Source organism: Mobula hypostoma, chromosome 23 (assembly GCF_963921235.1).
Source record: "Mobula hypostoma chromosome 23, sMobHyp1.1, whole genome shotgun sequence".
Lineage (NCBI taxonomy): Eukaryota > Metazoa > Chordata > Chondrichthyes > Myliobatiformes > Myliobatidae > Mobula > Mobula hypostoma.
In genome coordinates this window covers 30333950-30355677 of record NC_086119.1, presented here as the reverse complement: position 1 = coordinate 30355677, position 21728 = coordinate 30333950, and the positions used below count along the sequence as shown (strand labels likewise).

General features: G+C 40.7%; 2 protein-coding genes across 3 annotated transcripts in view; one reads left to right on the top strand and one right to left on the bottom strand.

Annotated features, from left to right (window-relative positions):
* The window catches only part of LOC134336819 (uncharacterized), a 61631-nt gene extending 58876 nt beyond the window's left edge, over positions 1-2755 (top strand). The window contains exon 2 of one of the 2 annotated variants that reach the window (XM_063031319.1): positions 2246-2755. In XM_063031319.1, coding sequence (XP_062887389.1) covers positions 2246-2343 — 98 coding nt within the window. In that variant the 3' untranslated portion in view covers positions 2344-2755. The remainder of the gene's footprint in view (positions 1-2245) is intronic. The other variant, XM_063031318.1, reaches the window with a different exon arrangement.
* The window catches only part of LOC134336815 (double C2-like domain-containing protein beta), a 300546-nt gene that overhangs the window by 31502 nt on the left and 247316 nt on the right, over positions 1-21728 (bottom strand). The gene's annotated exons all lie outside the window — the stretch shown is intronic.

The following is a 21728-nucleotide window of genomic DNA, read 5'->3' as shown; positions in this document are numbered from 1 at the left end:
ATTATGAATAGTTTTGTATACAGTTTTACCATCACTGCCGTTTCCCCATCTCTTTTGCTGTTAGAAGACCACCAAATGCTAAAGATCAAAGAACATTCCACTAGATTAACTCAGTAAATGCCTCACAGTGAAAACGATTCTTTTATTATTTCTAATCCTGAAGTGTCTGCTAAACAGCGATAAACACCCATTCTTACTTGGAGTTCAGCTCACCCCATCAAACTAGAATTCAGTTATGCTTGTGAGTAAAACAGCAAACAGACAAATGTTGCTATCAGGCAAAATGATTTTTGCTGACACATTCTGCGCATTTGACGACAGGCTCCAGAAGTTACTCTAGCACCATTCGAATTTAGTCAGCTCCTCCACTCCATGTAACACGCTGAACACGCATACTCAACAAGTATCTTTCATCTGCCACAGTACTGTGTCCCACTTGATAATGAGACAGCTCTCTCATCAGATCACCCTGCGTGGTTCAATCGCCATATTAAATGGATAGTTTCAGAACATCTTGAACTACTCAAAGCTAGCTGTGCCAGGTGGCCAGCGCCAGACTCGAATTTCCCCACGAATCCAAAGCCTCAGCACACATCCACTCTTCTGTCATCAGGCCAAGAGGTATGACTGTGGAATGGAATATTGGAGCACCGAGTGATGTAACTAACAAAAGGAGAGCTAGCTGAGGGGCTGGGGAAGGGGGAGTGGAGCAGCTTTGAATAAGTAATACAACTGTTCCCACAACCAAAAGGTCTGCAGTTCCATCACATCACAAATGACAACAGGTAGCTAAACAATTAATGGAAGGAAAAAGCTCTATATCCCAAACATATCTTTATCTTGAGGCCAGCCTCCTGAAAATTCTGCACGTCTTTTGACAGCTTGCTGCTATCAAAGGCCTTCGAACTATCAAGAGCCTGTTCCAACAAACTTGGTTAATTTAAAAGTATTCTCCTTGGAAAAAAATAATTAAAAGTTTGTTAAAATGCTAGAATTTAGAACTTATAAATGGATAGGAAAGGTTTAGAGGGATAAGGACAAACACAAGAGACCAGCTCAGTTAGGTGACTTAATCAGCATGGACGAGTTGGGCCAATATTCCCATTTCTGTGTTGTGTAGCAACATGACTCTCAGACCCAAATTAAAAAGAAGAAAATTATTTCTTTGCTCAGCATTTCTGGTTCTATTCAAATACATGGAGTCACAATTTTCATTCCAGCTATCCCAGGAATAAAGCTGAGGAACTCATCAGTGCATCCAGAGTAAGAGGCAAGATACAGTTGCATCTGTCCTCCAGTCTTTCTCTGACATACATGCGTCAATGCCCAGGCACAAGTGACGGAGACAAACTGAGAAGTGTGTGGTGTATAACTAGCAGTTTTCTACAGAACCACCGGGTAAAACTGAGTATGATCTGGCCATTATATAAAGCCTCCATTGTTATTAAATACTGTACCTATGCCTAAATGTATAGGCTGAAACAGTCAAATACGTGTCTCTGTGTCAGTGATCAAAATGTGCCATTCTCTTTCAAGTGCCCACTAAGCTGTGTTTTTATCCCCTGCAAACATAATGCTCACCCAAATGCCATTTCTGTTTCCAGTGAATCAACTGTGAGGAACTTTTTGCAGGACGTTATTAGAACTGGATATGAGTGAGCAGCTGCTTAAATGCCACTCAAACGGCACCATTACGATGCAGATAAAATAATAAGGGCTAATTCACAATTTTCATTAACTATGAATCAGGATGATGAATTTTACATTATATCCTACATCCAAGTAGGCTTAGTTTTCCTGCTGACATTTGAATTACCTCACAGCAAAATAACACATGCTATCACATTTGCGCGAGGAGGAACAGATTAAGAGCTAATAATTGCAGCAAAGGTCAACAAACATGAGGTTCGATATGTAAATGGATAAGCCACAACAGAAATGTCATTAGGATTTTTCTTGTCTTTTTTCTTTACATCACAACTTAGCTTTGAGTCATAATTGCACATCAATGAACTCAGCTGATGCTAGAATGTGATGCGACTCATTGGGAAATTTCAAAAGGCAACAAGAAAGCAATATTTTGCTCATCCCTTACTGTAGGAAATGACTCATTATAATTTACAATTACAAGGTATGCTGTTTCGAACATAATGTTAAAATGCATTGCATGTTCTATTTTTAAGTGACTTATGTTTCAACTTATTATTTCAATCTGATTTTTATTAACTATGGTGCTTTTTTCCAGTACAGAGGAAGAATCATTTTCTGGAGGGTTTAGAAAATTACTTCTGTTATTTCAGAGTTTCCTGCTGTTCCAAAGGACAAGAAAAAAAAGAAAAATAATCAAGTGAGACAACGTGAGGACTTATCACAAAAGCCATTTATCATAACATATAATGCTTTTTGCATTCATTTCATGCGCTCAGTTGCCGGACTGTGTACAACAGGTAACAGGAGTGAAGTATCAGGCTTCTGATCGGGTTACACTCCGAAATTATTATGTAAAGGTTGTGGTACAAATATCTCAACATATTCAGATGTCATATTAAAATTCAGACTTTTGCCCTACTGAGCTTTGCAAATTTGGCTGGATGTACATTTCTGCTGACGGGTGGCATGTGGTGAACCTCCTGGGCTACCCTGAGGCAAATCTGTCAGGGCTGAACTCGGTCTTCTTTTAAACCAGATGACACTGCCATTTACATCTAAATGCTATGTAAAAAAAAAATGCTTGTGTTTATTGTAAACATTGTGAGTTAGCATCCTGGCTTACATCCTACCTATTTCGAAATGAGATCTTGATGCACTTTCCCATTAAAGCTAAATTTATTGCACTGGTTTTAGAAAAGTGTTTTGCTAAATGAAAATTAAAGTGTTTAATAGTTTCAGAATGTTCAGAAGTACAGCAATTACGTATCATGAGATGCTTGGTTATGAGACAGCTCAATATTTACATTCTGAATATGAAACTGTTAGATAAAAAAAGCAGACAATCACATGAATTTGCTTGCTGTCAATAGGAATGCAGAAAGCAGCACATTCCAATTAAAGATGTATTACTGCATGTAAATACATAACAAACACAAGAGTAGGTTGCTTGCACCTTTAAGCATAGAAAACCTACAGCACAATACAGGCCCTTCGGCCCACAATACTGTGCCAAACATGTACTTACTTTAGAAATTACCTTGGGTTACCCATCGCCCTCTGTTTTTCTAAGCGCCATTCACCTATCCAGGAGTCTCTTAAAAGACCCTGTTGTTGTCCGTCTCCACCACTGTCACTGGCAGCCCATTCCACGCACTCAGCACTCTCTGCGTAAATATCTTATCCAATATCTCCTCTGTACCTACTTCCAAGCACCTTAAAACTGCGCCCTCTCATTTTAGCCATAAACTGTGCCCTCTCATGTTAGCCATTTCTACCATTTATTAAGCATGTTCTACCCTTTATTAAAAGTTAGTTGATCTGATTACTAACCCCACACCCATCTATCCTAACCTTTGACCCTTTAGCTTATCAAGAATCTGACGATCTCTTCCCTAAGAATATTCAGAGGGTCTGCTTTCACCACCTTCAAAGGAAGAGTACTTCAAAGATTCACAACTTCCAGAGAGTAAATGATTTACCTCATCCCCATTTTGAATGGTGGGCCCCTGATCAGAATCATGCTCAATATCATTGGCATATGTCATGGAATTTGTTAGCTTAGCAGCGGCAGTGTAATGCAATGCATGATTATATAGAAAAAGTAGTAAAAAGTATATTTCTGTATTTAAATAGATAAATTAAAGATAGTGCAACAACAGAAATAATATAAAGAAGTGAGGGTTCAATGTCCATTTAGGAATCGGATGGCAGAGGGGCAGACAGAAGCTGTTCCTGAATCGCTGAGTGTGTGCCTTCAGGTTTCTCTTCCCTGATGGTAATAGTGAGAAAAGGACATGTGTCCTTAATAATGGACGCCACCTTTCTGAGGCACGCCTCCTTAAAGATGTCTTGGATACTATGGAGGCGAGTACCCAAGGATGGAGCTGACCAATTTTACTACTCCCTGTAGCTTCTTTCGAACCTGTGTAATAGCTCACCTTCCATACCAGACAGTGATGCAGCCTTTCAGAATGCTCTCCACAGTACATCTGTAGAAGTTTGAGTGTGTTCAGTGACAAACTAAATCTCCTCAAACTCCTAATGAAATATAGTCACTGTCTAGCTACCATGATATGTTGGGACCAGGTTAGATCCTAAGAGATCTTGACACCCAGCAACTTGAAATTTTTCACTTCTGATCCCACTTTGAGGATTGGTTCGTGTTCCCTTGCCTTACCCTTCCTCAAGTCCGCAATCAGATCTTTGGTCTCAATGACATTGCATGCAAGGTTGTTGCTACAACACCACTCCACTGGTTGGTATATCTTGCTCCTGTATGCCCTGTCGTCACCATCTGAGATTCTACCAACAATGGTTGTATCATCAGCAAATTTATAGATGGCATTTGAGCTATGCCTAACCACAGAGTCAAGGGTATAGAGAGAGTAGAGCAATGGGCTGAGTACACATCCCTGAGGGTGCCCCAGTGTAGATCGTCAATGAAAAGATATTATTACCAATCTGCACAGATTGTGGTCCTCCTGTTAGGAAGTTGAAGATCCAATTGCAGAGGGAGGTATAGAGACCCAGGTTCTGCAGCTCATCAATCAATACCGTGGGAATGATTGTGTTAAACACTGAGCTATAGTCAATGAACAGCAGCCTGACATACGTATTTGTATTGTCCTGGTGACTTAGTAGTTATTGATTCCCATGAAAGAGAAAACTTGCTTTCCACATTCTTCCTGTGAGGACTTCTCAGTATCTTGCAATCAAGTCCCTGGAAAATCTTCTGAATCTAATTGATATAGGCCTAACCTGTACAAATTTTCCCCATGAGACAACCTACCATTTCCAGGTTTCACTCTACTTAACCATCCCTGACCTGCCTCCAAAGCCTTCCTTAAGTGAGGAGACCATACTGCACACAGTTCTCCAGACGTCACATCAATGCCACGAACTGTGCAACTGAATCATACCCTCCTCTACTTTTGTATTAAATTCCCCAGCAATAAACGAAGACATTTTATTTACATTCCTAATTACTTGTATATTAGATTAATGTGAATCATGCAATATGACTCCCAGATCCCTCTGCATCTCATAGCTCTATAATCTCTCAACATTTAGATAACTTGCTTCTTTATTTTTCTTGCCAGAGTGGGTAAAACCTGTTTTCTCATATGACCGTTGAGTGTAGAATGTTCTGCAGTTAGGAAAATGAAAAGAGAGAATGTTCTGTTCTCCCAGGCATGCTACCAAGTCAATTTGGACATCAAGGTCTAGGGTGCTGGCATTCAGCATCGACAATGATTCTAGTACAGCAGCTACAGCCACAAAAGAATTCCAGTAGGTCTCTGCATTCTCCTGTTCATTCTCAAATGTTTTGTCTCCCCCCCCCCCCCAGTCAGTTTATATTAAAAAGAGAGAAGTGGAAGACAATTAATTAGCCAAAATCTGTACGGAGTAAAAAGAGGTGAGGAGACTTGTGCTGTGATATCATGAACACTCACCATCATATCCTTCAGATTCAGATCAATTTATCATGTGTACATTGAAACAGAGTGAAATGCATCACTTGTGTTAACAACCAAGGATGTGCTAAGGGGATCCTGCAAGTATCACCACACATTCTGGCACCAACGTGGTATGTTCAGCAGGACAAAGTGTTCCCACCCTCTCACCCTCCAACCCCAGCACAGGACACCCTCCGGGTTTCTTGCCCTGGACTTGTGGACTCACAGACATTAGACCTTTAACCTCCAGTCCCTAGTCTGGATTCACAGACATCTGGTCTCCAACCTCCTGTCCCCATCTGGGATTCACAGACATCAGGCCACCGACTTCCTGAACTTTCCATTCACTTCACACTAACAACACTTCACCTTCTTCCAATCCTACTGGCACACTCTCTTTAACTATTGCTATTTCATCCTCTTACCTTCTGAAGTGAGGTAAATCCAATGATCAAGTGCTCTTCAGGTGGAAGGCCTTGGCTAATCTTTAAATTCCATTGGCAGGATTGCATCTCCTGGTACAGCAGGCATAGCCGTGCCTCTGAGGTTAACACATGAATACCTACCCCTCAAATCTCTCAAAGCATGACGGAAGTACAAGTAGTTGTGCCATTGAACTAAGAAGGGACCCCCAGCAAACACATCAAAAGTTAGAGCTCCAGGATCATCTGAAGAACGTTATGAAGAAGTAATTCAAGACAAACCAAGAATACATTTTTCTTATACCATAGCTTTAAAACATGTGAATAGCTTTACATCTAAACATGAGTACTCTTAATCTGACTTTCATCTTTTAATTAAAGATGCCCGAGCCATTCAGACATGTATAGATATACTGTATTTCTATCTTTCTTCCTGTGAAATATACCAATTTTCCTAAAGAGTTAGAATTGGCCCAGAAGGTCTTAATATCCAGCATGGTGGCTTTGGTGGTATCCATTTCCAATAAAATTCTCCAATGGCAAGAGTGGATTTCAGTTGAGAACAGCCCATGGGCACATTTTTGAAAGTGTTTTCATCATAAATAATTTAGTAGCTGTTAATCCAAAAAAAAACCCACATCTGTCACTTCAAATAAATGAGCCCAATTTACGTCCAAAGGGGTTCATATGCCATTTATCAACTGTTGTGGAATACAAATTAGTATTGGCAAGTATAAAGCCTGGAGGTATACCATGAACTATAGAGTGTTTGAAAACACAAAAGGAATAAAGGATCATTTGCTGTGCCATCATTTTATGAAAACAATGTTTGTCTATACAAATACTGTTAATGCGTACTCAGTAATCATTTTTGCTAATTTCTCTAGTATCTATGAGCACTATCTGAACTTGAAACCTGGGAATGTGTTGATCTCACTAAATGGAACAGAAATATTTCTAGAACGCATCTCATTCCTTTCCCTGCCCAGTAGGTGTTGAAACTGAAAGGACGCTAGCCTGTCAGCCTTGAAAGCCTTCAGCAGGTAGCCGTCCTGGATGACTGCAGGCAGCAATTGGCAGTCATCAGGAAGGCTATCTGCTGCCCTGATGCAGTGTTTTGACTTGAAACACTGACAATTCCTTTCTCCCCGCCGAGTTCCTCCAACAGGCTGTTTGGTGCTGGCAGTCAAGAAGGCTGCTTAGAGCACAAGTGTTTCAGAGGTGGAACGTCGAGCTGGAGAGGTTGGCCGTGGGAAGGTTTGAAAGTGGTCCATTGCACAGCAAAAAGAATCAATTTACTCAGAAAATGTCGCATTTAAACATGGAGAAAACAACCTTGCCCCTATCTCAATGATTTTGGTCTTCAGATAAGAAGGTAATAAGAGTGATGCAGCAATGAAACAGGCTCACAGACTGCACACTGACAATCAAAGGTTCAATTTAATGTCAGAGAAATGTACACAGTACACATCCTGAAATGCTTTCTCTTCGCGAAACAGCCACCTAAGCAGAGAAGTGCCCCAAAGAATAAACTACAGTTAAACGCAAGAACCCCAAAGTCCCCCCCCCCAAGCTCCCCCCCTCCCGCGCTTATGCAGCAGCAAGGCAACGATCCCCCTCCCCCCGGCAAAAAAAAAGTGCACCTGCTACCGAGCCCAAGCACTTACACTAACCCTATCTGAACCCATTGCATTTGCCCTGCATTTCCATCAACTCTCCAAGAGTCCACCACTGATCTACACACCATCTATAGAGGCTAATTACCTAACCTTGACTTGAGGGGAGAATCCAGTACGCCCACAGGAAGCCCAAGAGATCATGGTATCTCCTCACAGTCAGATTGAACCCAGATTGCTGGAGACGAGACAGTGGCTGTGCCACTGTGCTGATAGTGGAGGATAGTCACATTCAGGCTTGTCAATCTCAGCCGTGACAGTGTGGTCACACGAGTTTCCCCAACCGTCTTCACTCTGGCTAGCCTATGCGTAATCTTAGGACAAACGGAGGGGGGGGTCTGTGGAAAGGTTTGTAAAGACCCCAAAGGGATAAGAGAATCATCCCAGCAGTTTCAAAGAGATTGCATGACACTTTTGAGAGGTTATGACAACAATTCACAGGCCAGGGGAAGTTTCAGGGACTCAGAAAGGTCACAAGATTGATACGATGGTAGATTTATGTGGAATGTGGGAAGGGAGAAGGGAACATCAGGATTTACCTCATCGATCTCAAAGCTTGAATTTTGTTTCAGTTGCAAAGTCTGAACTCATGTCATTAATTACAAATTGATGGCTAATTTTGATGTGGTCTTGTTTGATTACAAAGATGCAGTTGTCTAGTCAAAAAGTATGATATTCTCAGTAGGTGGGGCAACATTTGGAATTTCTCCCATCCTCTGTGGCTCTCTCCTGCCTCTTCTGAGACGATGCTCAAACCAGCCAGACCCCTCATGACTGGGACACGCCACTGTGCAGATAATGAGATTGATTTAAGGCAGCCATCCTACAGAATTTGCAGAATCTACCATCAGGGGCCTCTACCATCCCAGGCCATTCTCTCATCTCACTGCTGCCATCCGGAGAGAGAGAGATTTAGGAGCCTCAGGACCAACTCGGGGACAGTTACCCCTCAACTATCAGGCTCTTGAACCAGCGGGGATAACTTCACTCAGTGTCACTCGCCCCATCACCGAACTGTTTCTGCAACCTGTGGGCCCACTTTCAGGGGCTCTCCATCTCATGTTCTCAATATTTATTACTTATTTATTATTATTCTTTCTTTCATTTTGTATTTGCAGTTTGTTATTACCAACTAATCACTTGTAGTACCAGAGGAACCAACACACTGGACCACTGCTACACCACCAAGAGGGCTTACCCTGCTATCTTTGGAAAGTCTCATCACCTGAGTATAGGCAGAGACTGAAGACTGCAGCACCAGTTGTGAGGACCAAGAAGGTATGGACAAGGGAGGTGCAGGAGCACTAACAGAGCTACTTTGAATTGGTGTACTGGACTGAATTCAGGGATTCATCTTTCAGTCTGGCCCCACAGGTATCACCGACTTCATTAAAACTTACATGGATGAATGTGTGCCTATGAGAACTTAGTGTACATACCCAAATCAAAAGCTGTGGATGAACTAGGAGGTCTACGCCTGCTGAGGGCTAGATCTGTGGCATTCAAGCCTGGTGACCCAGGTTTGTAGAAGAAAACAAGGTATGACTTGTGGAGTGCTACTTCAAGAGCTAAGGAACAATTCTGAGTGAGGTTGGGGTTGACATCAGACGCACATCAACTCCGGAAGGATTTGCACGATATTACTTCCTACAAAACGAAACCCAACATCATTAAAGGCAGCGATGCTTCACTCCCAGATGAGTTGAATGCTTTTCATGCTCTTTTTGAATGGAGAAAAAAAAATTACAGCTGTGCAAATCCCTGCAGCACCCAGTGACTCTGTGATCTGTGTCTTGGAGGCTGACTCAGGCCGTCTTTCAGAAGGGTGAAGCAAGGCCTGGCAAGGCTCTGAAAACCTGTGCCAACCATCTTACTGGAGTGTTCAAAGACATTTTCAATCTGTTATTGCTACGGTCAGAAGTTCCCGCCTGCTTCAAAAGGGCAACAATTATACCAGTGCCCAAGAGCAGGGTGAGCTGCCTTAATGACAATCATCCAGTAGCACACACATCTACGGTGATGAAGTGTTTTAAGAGGTTAGAATCAACTCCTGCCTCAGCAAGGGTCTGGACCCACTGCCATTTGCCTATCACTACAGTAGGTCTACAGTGGATCTCATTGGCTCTCCATGTGGCCTTGGATCACCTGGACAATACTAATACCTTTGTCGGGATGCTGTCTATTGACTACACCTCAGCATTTAACACCATCATTCCTACAGTCCTAATCAAAAAGCTCCAGAACCTGGGCCTCTGTGCCATCCTCTCCAACTGGATCCTCAACTTCCTAACTGGAAGACCCCAATCTGTGTAGATTGGAAATAACATCTCCACCTGCTGACAGTCAACACTGGGGCACCTCAGGGGTGTGTGCTTAGCCCACCACTCTACTCTCTCTACACACATGACTGTGTGGCTAGGCACAGCTCAAATGCCATCTATAAATTTGCTGATGATACAACAATTGTGGGCAGAATCTCAGATGGAGACGAGAGGGCGTACAGGAGTGAGATATACCAACAAGTGGAGTGGTGTCACAGCAACAACCTTGCACTCAATGTCGGTAAGACCAAAGAGCTGACAGCAGCTTCAGAAAGGGTAAGATGACACACCAGTCCTCATAGAGGGATCAGAAGTGGAGAGAGTGAATAATTTCAAGTTCCTGGGTGTTAATATCAATGATGACCTAACCTGGTCCCAACATACCACAATACAGCTATAAGGAAGACAAGACAGTGGCTATATTTCATCAGAAGTTTGAGACGACTTGTTATGCTAGCTAAAACACTCAAAATTTCTACAGATGCACCGTGGAGACCATTCTAACAGGCTGCATCACCATCTAGCTTGGGGAAGAGAGGTGGGGTCTACTGCATAGGATTGAAGCCAGCAGCAGAGAGTTGTAAAATTAGTCAGCTCCATCATAGGCACGAGCCTCTGTAGTATCCAAGACAACTTCAGGGAGTGGTGCCTCAGAAAAGCAGAGTGTCCCTCATAAACAATACCCACCACCCAGGGCATGCCCTATTCTCATTGTTACCGTCAGGAAGGAGGTACAGGAGCCTGAAGACACACACTCAGCAATTCTGGAACAGCTTCTTCCCCACTGCCATCAGGTTTCTGAATGACCACTGAACCCATGAACACTACCTCACTACTCATTTAACTATTTTAATATATATTTTTCTATATTATCATGTATTACGTTGCTGCTGCGAAGTTAACAAATTTCACAAAATATGCTGGTGATATTAAATCTGATTCTGATTTTGTTGTCTTTTGCATATTGATTGTTTGTCTATGCTGTTGGATGCAGTCTTTCAATTGAATCTATTGTGTTACTTTACTTACTGTGAATTCTTGCAATAATGAATCTTCAGGGTTGTATAGTGACATACATGTACTTTGGTAACAAATTTACTTCGAACTTTGAACTAACCATTTAGTTTGCCATGCTAATCCACTGCCTAGAATTTAAGAACAGCAAAGAAACAATATCATGGCTAATAATTGATTGCATTGATCTCAAATAAATTCATTTGACAATGATAGCGAAATTGCTTGGATTGCGCAAAAAGCTAGTTAAAGACTCATGTCATCAAAGTCAAACTGACTGCACATCTTATCATGGAAAAACTGAATCAGAGACAGCAAAATTCAGCCAATGCTGCTGGCCCTCATAAATTTCTTCTCTGAATGTGTATAAGGAGTGAGAAGAACCTACTGTTGTCCTATCCCTCTAACTGACATGGATAAAGTAAAAATTCTTACATATTTCTAAGTTTTTGCCTCCTCAGAGTTACATTTTCTGATGCAAAGTTGAATCAGTATGAAAGAATGGATGCTTATGAATGTTATTAGAAGTAAACAGGAGCACAGCATGTGTTCACGTAAAAGGAAACATCTCTAAGGTTAATGTAACAGCAGTACTTAATGACAGTCTCATTAAAGCACCAAATGCGTCTGTACCAGTGTGACATTTCATCTGAAAGCGAATTTTGCTGCAAATACATTAATTCAAAACTAGACTAAGAAGGCAGCAAGTTATTTGAGCTATCTGAGATGGCTGCCTGTTTTAAACGAAGGTCTGGGGAATCGCTGGCCGAATGGTTATGCCGCTTGTGGGATGATGGAGGTGCTAGTATAACCTTTTATCCTGAAGGACTAGCAAGGCTAGGGTCTTCAACCTTGAATTCTCGTATTAATATTGATATTCTCGTATTTGGAGCATTGTGTGCAGAAGGGGGAAAAGTTTAAAGGGAACATTAGAGGGGGCTTCTTCACACAGAGTGGTGGGAGTGTGGAATGAGCTGCCAGATGAAGTGCTAAATGCAGGCTCACTTTTAACATTTAAGAAAAACTTGGACAGGTACGTGGATGAGAGGTGTATGGAGGAATATGGTCCAGGTGCAGGCCAGTGGGACGAGTCAGAAAAATGATTCGGCACAGCCAAGAAGGGCGAAAGGGCCTGTTTCTGTGCTGTAATGTTCTATGGTTCTATTTCGTTTGGAAGCTATGAAGCCATTTTATGTAATAATTATTTTATTCCGAATAACAGGGACTAGTTCTAGGATGGGTTATGTTATTCCTTAGCTACATTAACAACAGCGACTGCAACGCTTTTTGATTGATTGAGAAAGAGTGCTGTTGGGCAATGGTGCACAGACAAGAGGAGACGATTCTCTAGGATTGACTGAATAAATAAGATTTGAACTGGGAAAAGTCAGTCCCATTCAGGTGCACTGTCACTAAGAAGTGATGGAGAAGATTGCGTGACCAACCATTACAAAAACTATGAATTAGTTGAAAAGAACAGAAGGTATGTGTGCTATGGTCACAGTCACCCAAGAATAAAAGGCATAAATGACATCTCATCAAGTCTTATTTCACCAGCTTATTGGTTCAGAAAAACTGAAGCATACAGCAATTCAAGCAAAAGAAACAAATATCCAGTTTTATACAAAAGAGGATGCCTAATTAAATCCTTGAGGAGTTCAATTCCACATGCACATTAGAAGTATACAAGTCAGTTCTAGTACCAAACAAAATAATTGGAAAAGGTGCAGGAATAATTACATCTCCACTGATCCATCAGTTAAACGGATTAAGTTTGTGGGTAACACCACTGTCATTGGACTATTCACCAGAAGCAATGAAATCAAGTATGACTAGGAAGTAAAGCTAGTTTCCTGGTGCAATCACAATAACCTGGAGCTGAACATCCTCAAAACCATGAAGATGCATAGTGACACACCAGAAGAAGTGTATCTTCTTCTCCACACACTCACCATCAACAACTCTACAATTAGCACCGGTTCAACATTTGGGTTCCTTGGCATCACTATTTTGCAAGATCTTATAGGAGAACCACCTGGAAACATAGAAAACCCACAGCACAATACAGGCCCTTCGGCCCACAATGCTGTGCCAAACATGTACCTACTTTAGAAATTACCTAGAATTACCCATAGCCCTCTATTTTTCTAAGCTCCACACACCTATCCAGGAGTCTCTTAAAAGACCCTATTGTACCCGCCTGCACCACTGTCGCCGGCAGCCCATTCCATGCACTAACCACTTTCTGCGTTAAAAGAAACTTACCCCTGACATCTCCTCTGTAGCTTCTTGCAAGCACCTTAAAACTGTGCCCTCTCATGTTAGCCATTTCAGCCCTGGGAAAAAGCCCATAAATCTCCACAAGATCAACGCCTCTCATCATCTTGTACACCTCTATTGGGTCACCTCTCATCCTCCGATGCTCCAGGGAAAAAAGGCCAAGTTCACTCAACTTATTCTCATAAGGCATGCTCCCCAATCCAGACAACATCCTTGTAAAGCTCCTTTACACCCTTTCTATGGTTTCCACGTCCTTCCTGTAGTGAGGTGACCAGAACTGAGCACAGCACTCGAAGTACGGTCTGACCAGGGTCCAAAACAGCTGTAACATTACCTCTCGGCTCTTAAACTCTATCCCACGGTTGATGAAGGTAAACGCACCGTATGCCTTCTTAGCTACACAATCAACCTGCACAGCAGCTTTGAGTGTCCTATGGACTCGGACCCCAAGATCCCTCTGATCCTCCACACTGCCAAGAGTCTTACAATTAATACTATATTCTGCCGTCATATTTAACCTACCAAAATGAACCACCTCACACTTACCTGGGTTGAACTCCATCTGCCACTTCTCAGCCCAGTTTTACATCCTATCAATGACCCACTGTACCCTCTGACAGTCCTCCACACTATCCACAACAACCCCAACCTTTGTGTCATCAGCAAATTTACTAACCCATCCCTCCACTTACTCATCCTAGTCATTTATAAAAATCACGAAGAGAAGGGGTCCCAGAACAGATCCCTGAGGCACACCACTGGTCACCAACCTCCATGCAGAATATGACCCATCTACAACCACACTTTGCCTTCTGTGGGCAAGCCAGTTCTGGATCCACAAAGCAAAGTCCCCTTGGATCCCATGCCTCCTTACTTTCTCTATAAGCCTTGCATGGGGTACCTTATCAAATGCCTTGCTGAAATCCATATACACTACATCTACTGCTCTACCTTCATCAATGTGTTTAGTCACGTCCTCAAAAAATTCAATCAGGCTCGTAAGGCACGACCTGCTTTTGACAAAGCCATGCTGACTATTCCTAATCATATTATGCCTCTCCAAATGTTCATAAATCCTGCCTCTCAGGATCTTTTCCATCAACTTACCAACCACCGAAGCAAGATTCACTGGTCTATAATTTCCTGGGCTATCTCTACTCCCTTTCTTGAATAAGGGAACTACATCTGCAACCCTCCAGTTCCCCGGAACCCCTCCCGTCCCCATTGATGATGCAAAGATCATTGCCGGAGGCTCAGCAATCTCCTCCCTTACCTCCCACAGCAACCTGGTGTACATCCTGTCTGGTCCCAGAGACTTACCCAACTTGATGCTTTCCAAAAGCTCCAGCACATCCTCTTTCTTAATGCCTCTATGCTCAAGCTTTTCAATCTGCTATAAGTTATCGCTACAATTGCCAAGGTCCTTTTCTGTAGTGAATGTTGAAGCAAAGTATTCATTAAGTATCTCTGCTATCTCCTCCAGTTCCATACTCACTTTTCCATTGTCACACTGGACTGGTCCTATGCTCTCACATCTTATCCTCTTGCTCTTCACATACTTGTAGAATGCCTTGGGTTTTTCCTTAATCCTGCTCACCAAGGCCTTCTCATGGCCCCTTCTGGCTCTCCTAATTTCATTCTTAAACTCTTTCCTGTTAACCTCATAATCCTCTGGATCTCTATCATTACCTAGTTTTTTTGAACCTTTCGTAAGCTTTTCTTTTGACTAGGTTTTCAACAGCCTTTGTACACCACGGTTCCTGTATGAACATCTCCTTCATGAACAAAAAGAAAGGCTCAGCAAAGGATGTGATTATTGTGGCAGTAGGCAAAATTCCATCATCCCCCAAAACATACTGGTGCAATTCTACATCACAAAGTTTCTCACATCAGCCACGGTTCTTCATGTCAGCCACTTTTTCACAATGTACAAGAGCGACTGTGAACTGTCAGGTCAGCAGAAAATGTCACTGGTTGCAGTCTATCATCATTACAGGACTTGTATGTGTCCAGGAAAATTCATTGCGGTCACTACCCACTCTACAAACTGTTTTTTGCAAATGGTCCCTCTGGATTACACCATCGGCCTATTAAAACAAACAATAAAGTTCTTCCAAATGTTTCACCCATTCTTCCCACCCAAAATATTATTTCAAATTTATTTGCTGTTTGGTCAAATCGAATATAAGCAATGTTACCATTTGCTATAAAGAGGTATTCATTTTCTTTTTCAATATTTTTATTATTAATTTCTACATAAAGAATAGAGTACAAGTAGTATATATTATAAGTCAAAAAAAGATAAAATAATACCAATACATATTGGAATCACACTTGCAACCTCATTACTCTATATTCATGTAAATTAAATTAAATCATAATATTGAAATATGATAATTTTATTTTTATACAGAAAAAATCTAAACCCACTACCAAGATCGAAGCTGCTTGGTAAAGAAAGAAAGGAGGAAAAAAATCCTTATCATATAGTGAAATATGTTATTAGCCATCATCTGTACTTTAACAACAAATCAAAGATTTTGAAAATAGTTCAAAAATTGTCCCCACAATGTGTGAAAGTCTTGGCTAGATTCAGAAATTGAACAATGGATTTTTTCTAAATTTAAACATGACATAACGTCACGTAACCATTGAGTGCGAGAACAACATCCTTCCATTTAAGCAAGAGCGTCCTCCTAGCTGTAAGAGAAATAAAAGCCAAAATGTGCAAATCAGATGTCTCCAGAATAATATCTTTTTCTCCGACAATACCAAATAAAGCGGTCAAAGGGTTAGGCTTCAGTTTCTGAGGAAATTTGGAATGGAATTTTTAAATTGGTTAACGCTTCATCGTTATGTGCTCGCCACTCCCCCTTACAATTTAAAGTGGTCCATAGGGCCCACATGACCAAGGATAAGCTATTACATTTTTATTTGGATATATCTCTCTTTTGTGATAGATGTAATAATGGAGAAGCTTCACTAATTCATATGTTTTTGACATGTCCGAGTCTTGGGAAATACTGGAACGAAAGTATTTAAAAATTTCTCTGCACTTTTCAAAGAGGTATTCATTTTAAAATTACCGGAAAAAAAATATCACTAGCAGTCTAAGCATGGCTATGGAATTTCATACACTTCTTCATTGCACACATTCAGCTTAGGAAAGCCTATTTATAAAGCTATTAACTGACTACAACTCTAATCATAAAGGATTTCACAATCAGAACACGATGGTGCATTTTCTATACAATCTTAAACCAAAATAAAACAGTTTTCACTTAATTTGGAGAAACTATTTGATAAAAGTTACAATCTGTTTTGATTTCTTAACCTCTCTAGTAACTGCTGAATAGTTTGACATAATCCTCACAGATGATGTATTAAGAGAAACAACTTTACATATTGCTAAATGCCAAAGAAATTAATCTTGCACAGAACACACGTCTCCTTGTTTTGACTATAAGAGTCTTATCTGCTTAAAAATTGATTCAGATTTGGATTCCTTCCATCAAGAAAAGCATAGACCATAAACAACCCCAATGGACTGGAAAAGCAACAGCAATCTGAATTGTGAAATCTGGAGGTATCTAAATGTCTACCTTAATCACACTTAAGAGAGCAGCAATTATAGTTTGTGAGGACACAAGTCAATGGCAATAGCGTTAGCATTATGGAACAGTCTTCAAAAGTATGAAATATATTTAGTCTTTTGTCACCGAGTGATGGCTCACTATGTCATGAGCAAATGGGGAGCTTTGTGGCATACATTTCCGATTCTTATAATATTTACACTCATTGGCTGAATATTCCATAACTGTCTCCCTTGAAGATTCAAGAGGTTCAAAGTATATTTATTATCAAAGTATGGATGCAGTATACAACCCTGGGATATGTCTTACCACAGACAGGCATGAAACAAAGAAAACCCTGGATCCCATCCAAAGAAAAACCCCAACCCTCCGCCCCAAATATGCAAAAGAATTGCGCAAATTGCAAGAAAGCAGCAAACACAGAACATAAAACACAAAATCAATAGAGTCCCAGCATATTCAGTTCAGCTCAGTTCATTTCAATCTAGTTCTGGGTTATTAGTTAGCAGCAGGTCACCCCCAATCAAAATTGCAAGAGAGGCAAAAACAAAGAGCGGCCAGGAACTGGGAGCACATCATGACATGTACTACAGAGCACCATCAACAAACCGCATCAATTAAACCTTGCCCAAGACCCAGGACTCCAAGCACAATCCTCCGGCAGCATCAAATGCAAGAGAGTTTAGTTTTCAAAAATGACTCTAAGTACTCTTACATTTCAGAACCTCTCCTGGAAATAGGACTCATGCATGAAATAGGGCCCTAGGTCTCCATATAGGACTATAAAGAATATCAGATATTCAGGAAGAATGGACAACTTGAAAAGAGACCAACCTTTCTTCAAGTTAGAGCACCAAGGAAAACCCCTGATGTCAACTCTGCTTGTTAATTTCCTGATCTGAGCAACTATCATGACAGACCAAAATTACTATAAAATAAAGTTATTTAAATGCCAGGAGTTATATTTTCCTGCAATGTTAGTCTTACATGAAAATTAAATAAACATTTTAAAATAGAAGTATTTTCATTTTCTTGTTACACTACTGACTTTATTTCTATCCCATTGTCCATTTGGGAGGCAAAAGGACCACTGACATCTATCTATCAGCTAACAACAAGGTCACTACTTGGGGATCAAGGGACATGGTCATCACAATGATGTGAGACAATGGCCCAGTGTTTTGGATAAGATAACCCTACTTAAAATAACTCTAGATCTTGTGCATTGTGCATAAAGTTACTTTTAATTGATAAGGAACTATTGGGAGATTAGCCTGGGGATATCCATGTTTAATTCACTTCGGTCAATCTGTTGGATGCCTTGAAATTAGGTTTCTATTTAGTACTATGCAACAACTTTTCCCCTGTTCACTCACAGAAATTGCATTCTAACATAACTTTCTCTAGTAAATCATAAAAAAGCAGAAAATGTCATTATTTATTAGCAAGAAGAAATGAATTATAGGCACCCCATTTATCAACTGATATTTTGCTTTCTGCATCCGTTACCTCAGCTTTGATTCATCAGTATATCTTCCAGCATGGCTGAGCGTCCTGTAACCTGTGTAACTCTCCGTGCAAGGCATGCTCTGACCCTTGCCAATACAAAAAGCCTACGATGTGCAATGATGTGGGTCTGCTTGTGACTCAGGACCCGATAATGGAAGCATATCACTGTATGTCAGCTAGGTCACAATCCATCTCTTCAGCAGACGAGTGAGCACTCATGTACTACTGCAGAAAAACTGCAAGTAGAATTTAATAAGTATTTGTAAGCAATTGCTAGCAAAATTAAATGATGTTAACATGGACAAAGTACATGCAAAATGCAGATTTTTAAACAGGCAAATGGCACTATCACACAATAGTGGTACTTGATCACAAATTTTCATTAAGATAATTCCCTTATTTAACTAATTGATGTATTTCAGAAAAAAAGATTGGTTAATTACTTTTTAGGAATCAATCAACATACTTCATTACTTCTCCAGAAATTCCTGGAACTTTCCTCAGACTTCTCTCACCAGGGATGTTCCATAAATAATCCCATGTTACTTGTGATTTCCTTTAGTATGACTCTATGATGTGTGTGTGTGTGTGTGTGTGTGTGTGTGTGTGTGTGTGTGTGTGTGTGTGTGTGTGTGTGTGTGTGTGTGTGTGTGTGTGTGTGTGTATATAGATATAGATATAAAAGAGAAACACAGAAAGCCTACCAGTATTCCTAATGTAACATAATATGTTAAACGTGGCTTAAATGCTGTGTTCCACAGTCCATTTAATCCATTGGAAATCTGATTTGGTATTAAAAGGTTTAAAGTAAATTAATTTAGAGGGAATAATTCTAGTCACATATAGTCAGTGTAATGCAGAAAACATTTTGAAAAGTTTATCTGATTTCTGCAAAATGATATTAGTATAACTGAATCATTTGACTGTGTCACAAGGCAGACCCTATTCAATGAATCCAATTTCTTTACACAGGTCCCTGAATATGTGAACGCTAAATAGACTGCATGTCAAAGCCAGCTCTGGGAAATGTGCCAAGTCCTCTTACCCTGTAAATCCATTTGATAATGCCACCGATATCAGGGTCTTGAATATGTTGGTAGCAAAACCAGCAAGATTATCCAGTTAAAAATCTGACAGCATACTAGGATTAGGTGATAGATGTAATTCAATTTAAATGCCTACTTAACACTGATTTCAGAAATGAAGATCTATAGTATTCTGAAAATCAGTTCAGTAATATCTATAAATATCTACTTACAACTGGATCATGTAACTGGTTTGGTTGCCCTTTATTCTTAGGTACAGTTCACCAATGATAAATTAGCTTTCTGATGAAGTTTGAACAAAACACAGCAAGCAGATTCAAGGTGTTATCTATGAATCCCACAGGTCCAGGCTGGTTGGTGCTGTCTTATACAATCTTGATTGGGGTTGGGATCACTGGCAGCAAGAGAGCAGCTTTAATTGGTTTCTGCAGAAAATGTGCCCTACCACCCCTTAAGGCGCCACGGTGGCGTAGTGGTTAGCGTGGTGCAATTACATCTTGGGGCATTCCGGAGTTCACTTCCGGCGCTGTCTTTAAAGAGGTTGCATGTTCTCTCCGTGACCACGTGGGTTTCCTCCGGACGCTCCAGATCTTCCCCCCCCCCCCCAAAGATGCACCGGTTAGTAGCTCATTGTAAATTGTCCTGTGATTAGGCTTGTGCTAAACAAGTGAGTTGCTGGGCAGGAAGGGCTTGTTCAGCACTGTCTCTCTAAATTAAAAATTAAAAATTAAAATCAAAAATAAAATTTAAAAAATGATTCCTTTCAAACTGCCTGCCAGTAATGGGATAACAAATGAGAGGCAATGCAAAGGAAAGTAATAAAAGAAAATTAGATATGAAATTGGAAAAAAAAACAAATCCAAGTTAGGAAGTCTTCATAACACAATGGTTGTGTTAACAGGTCCAAGCTGTCCATCCCTCTTACAGGGTAGGAAACAGTTAAGAAATATAGAATACTGAAACTTCAGACGTTAAGGGATTCATTTTCTTAACCTGCTGTGCATAACCAGAAAATGTTCTTAAAAAAAAAAAATCGAAGCATCTGAATCAAAGACAGAAAAATTGTCATTCTCCAGCACGAGCAATGGGGGTCCCATTTCTGACACAATTCTGTTTCTGATACTGACTTGACTTGGAGGATCTAAAATGAACGTAAAAGGATGGTCATAGAAACATTTGATGCTCATTTTCTTAAAGACAATTTGCAACTAGTTGATCTCACGCTGAGGAAGATCAAGCAGTTTCTTGAGGGAGGAAAATGAAACCAAGAAACATTTACCTCCTGTACCTAATAAAGTGGCCATTGAGTGTGTGTTTGTGGCATTCTGCTGATGTAATCTATCTACTTTAAGGTTCGATATGTTTTGCATTCAGAGATGCTCTTCTGCACACCACTGTTGTAACACTTGATTATTTGAGTTACTGTTGCCTTCTTGTTAGCTTGAATCAGTTTGGCCTTTCTCCTCTGATCTCTCTCATTAACACTGTTTTCACCCACTGAACTGCCGCTCCCTAGTTGTTTTACTGGGGGTTTTTTGCACCATTCTCCGTAAACTCCAGAGACTGTTGTGCATGAAAATACCAGGAGGTCGGCAATTTCTGAGATACTCAAACCACCCCATCTGGCACCAACTATCATTCCATGGTCAAAGTCACTTAGATTGTATTTCTTCCCATTCTGATGTTTGGTCTGAACAACAGCTGAACCTCTTGACCATGTCTGCATGCTTTTATGCATTGAGTTGCTGCCACATGATTGGCTGAATTGATACTGCATTAATATTCAGGTGTACAGGTGTACCTAATAAAACAGTTACTGAGTGTAGATAGTAATCCACCCCAATATTAAGTTCATATTCTGTCCGGATGTCTCCACCTGTACAATGCCGACTGTCACATGTAAACTTCTCATTATACCTGCAAACAGTGCAGCACGGCAGCAGCAACATAGAAAACAAGGAGAGTCCATTACAAGTAACTAATAATGGAAATTATTGCAGGGGATCTGATGTAAACAAGATATATCAGAGAGACACACACAAGAGACAGGAGATGCTGGAATATGGAGCAACAATCTGCTAGGAGAACTCAACAGGTCAAGGAGCAACTATGGGAGGAAAGGAATTGTTAACATTTTAGGTTGAAATTCTGCATCAGATACAGTATATCAGAGAGGTGGAATTCTTTTTATCTGCTCAGCTCATTTTCATTTCTTTGGCTGTCATCATGAGGCACATGGTCCAGAGCTTATTATGGAACAC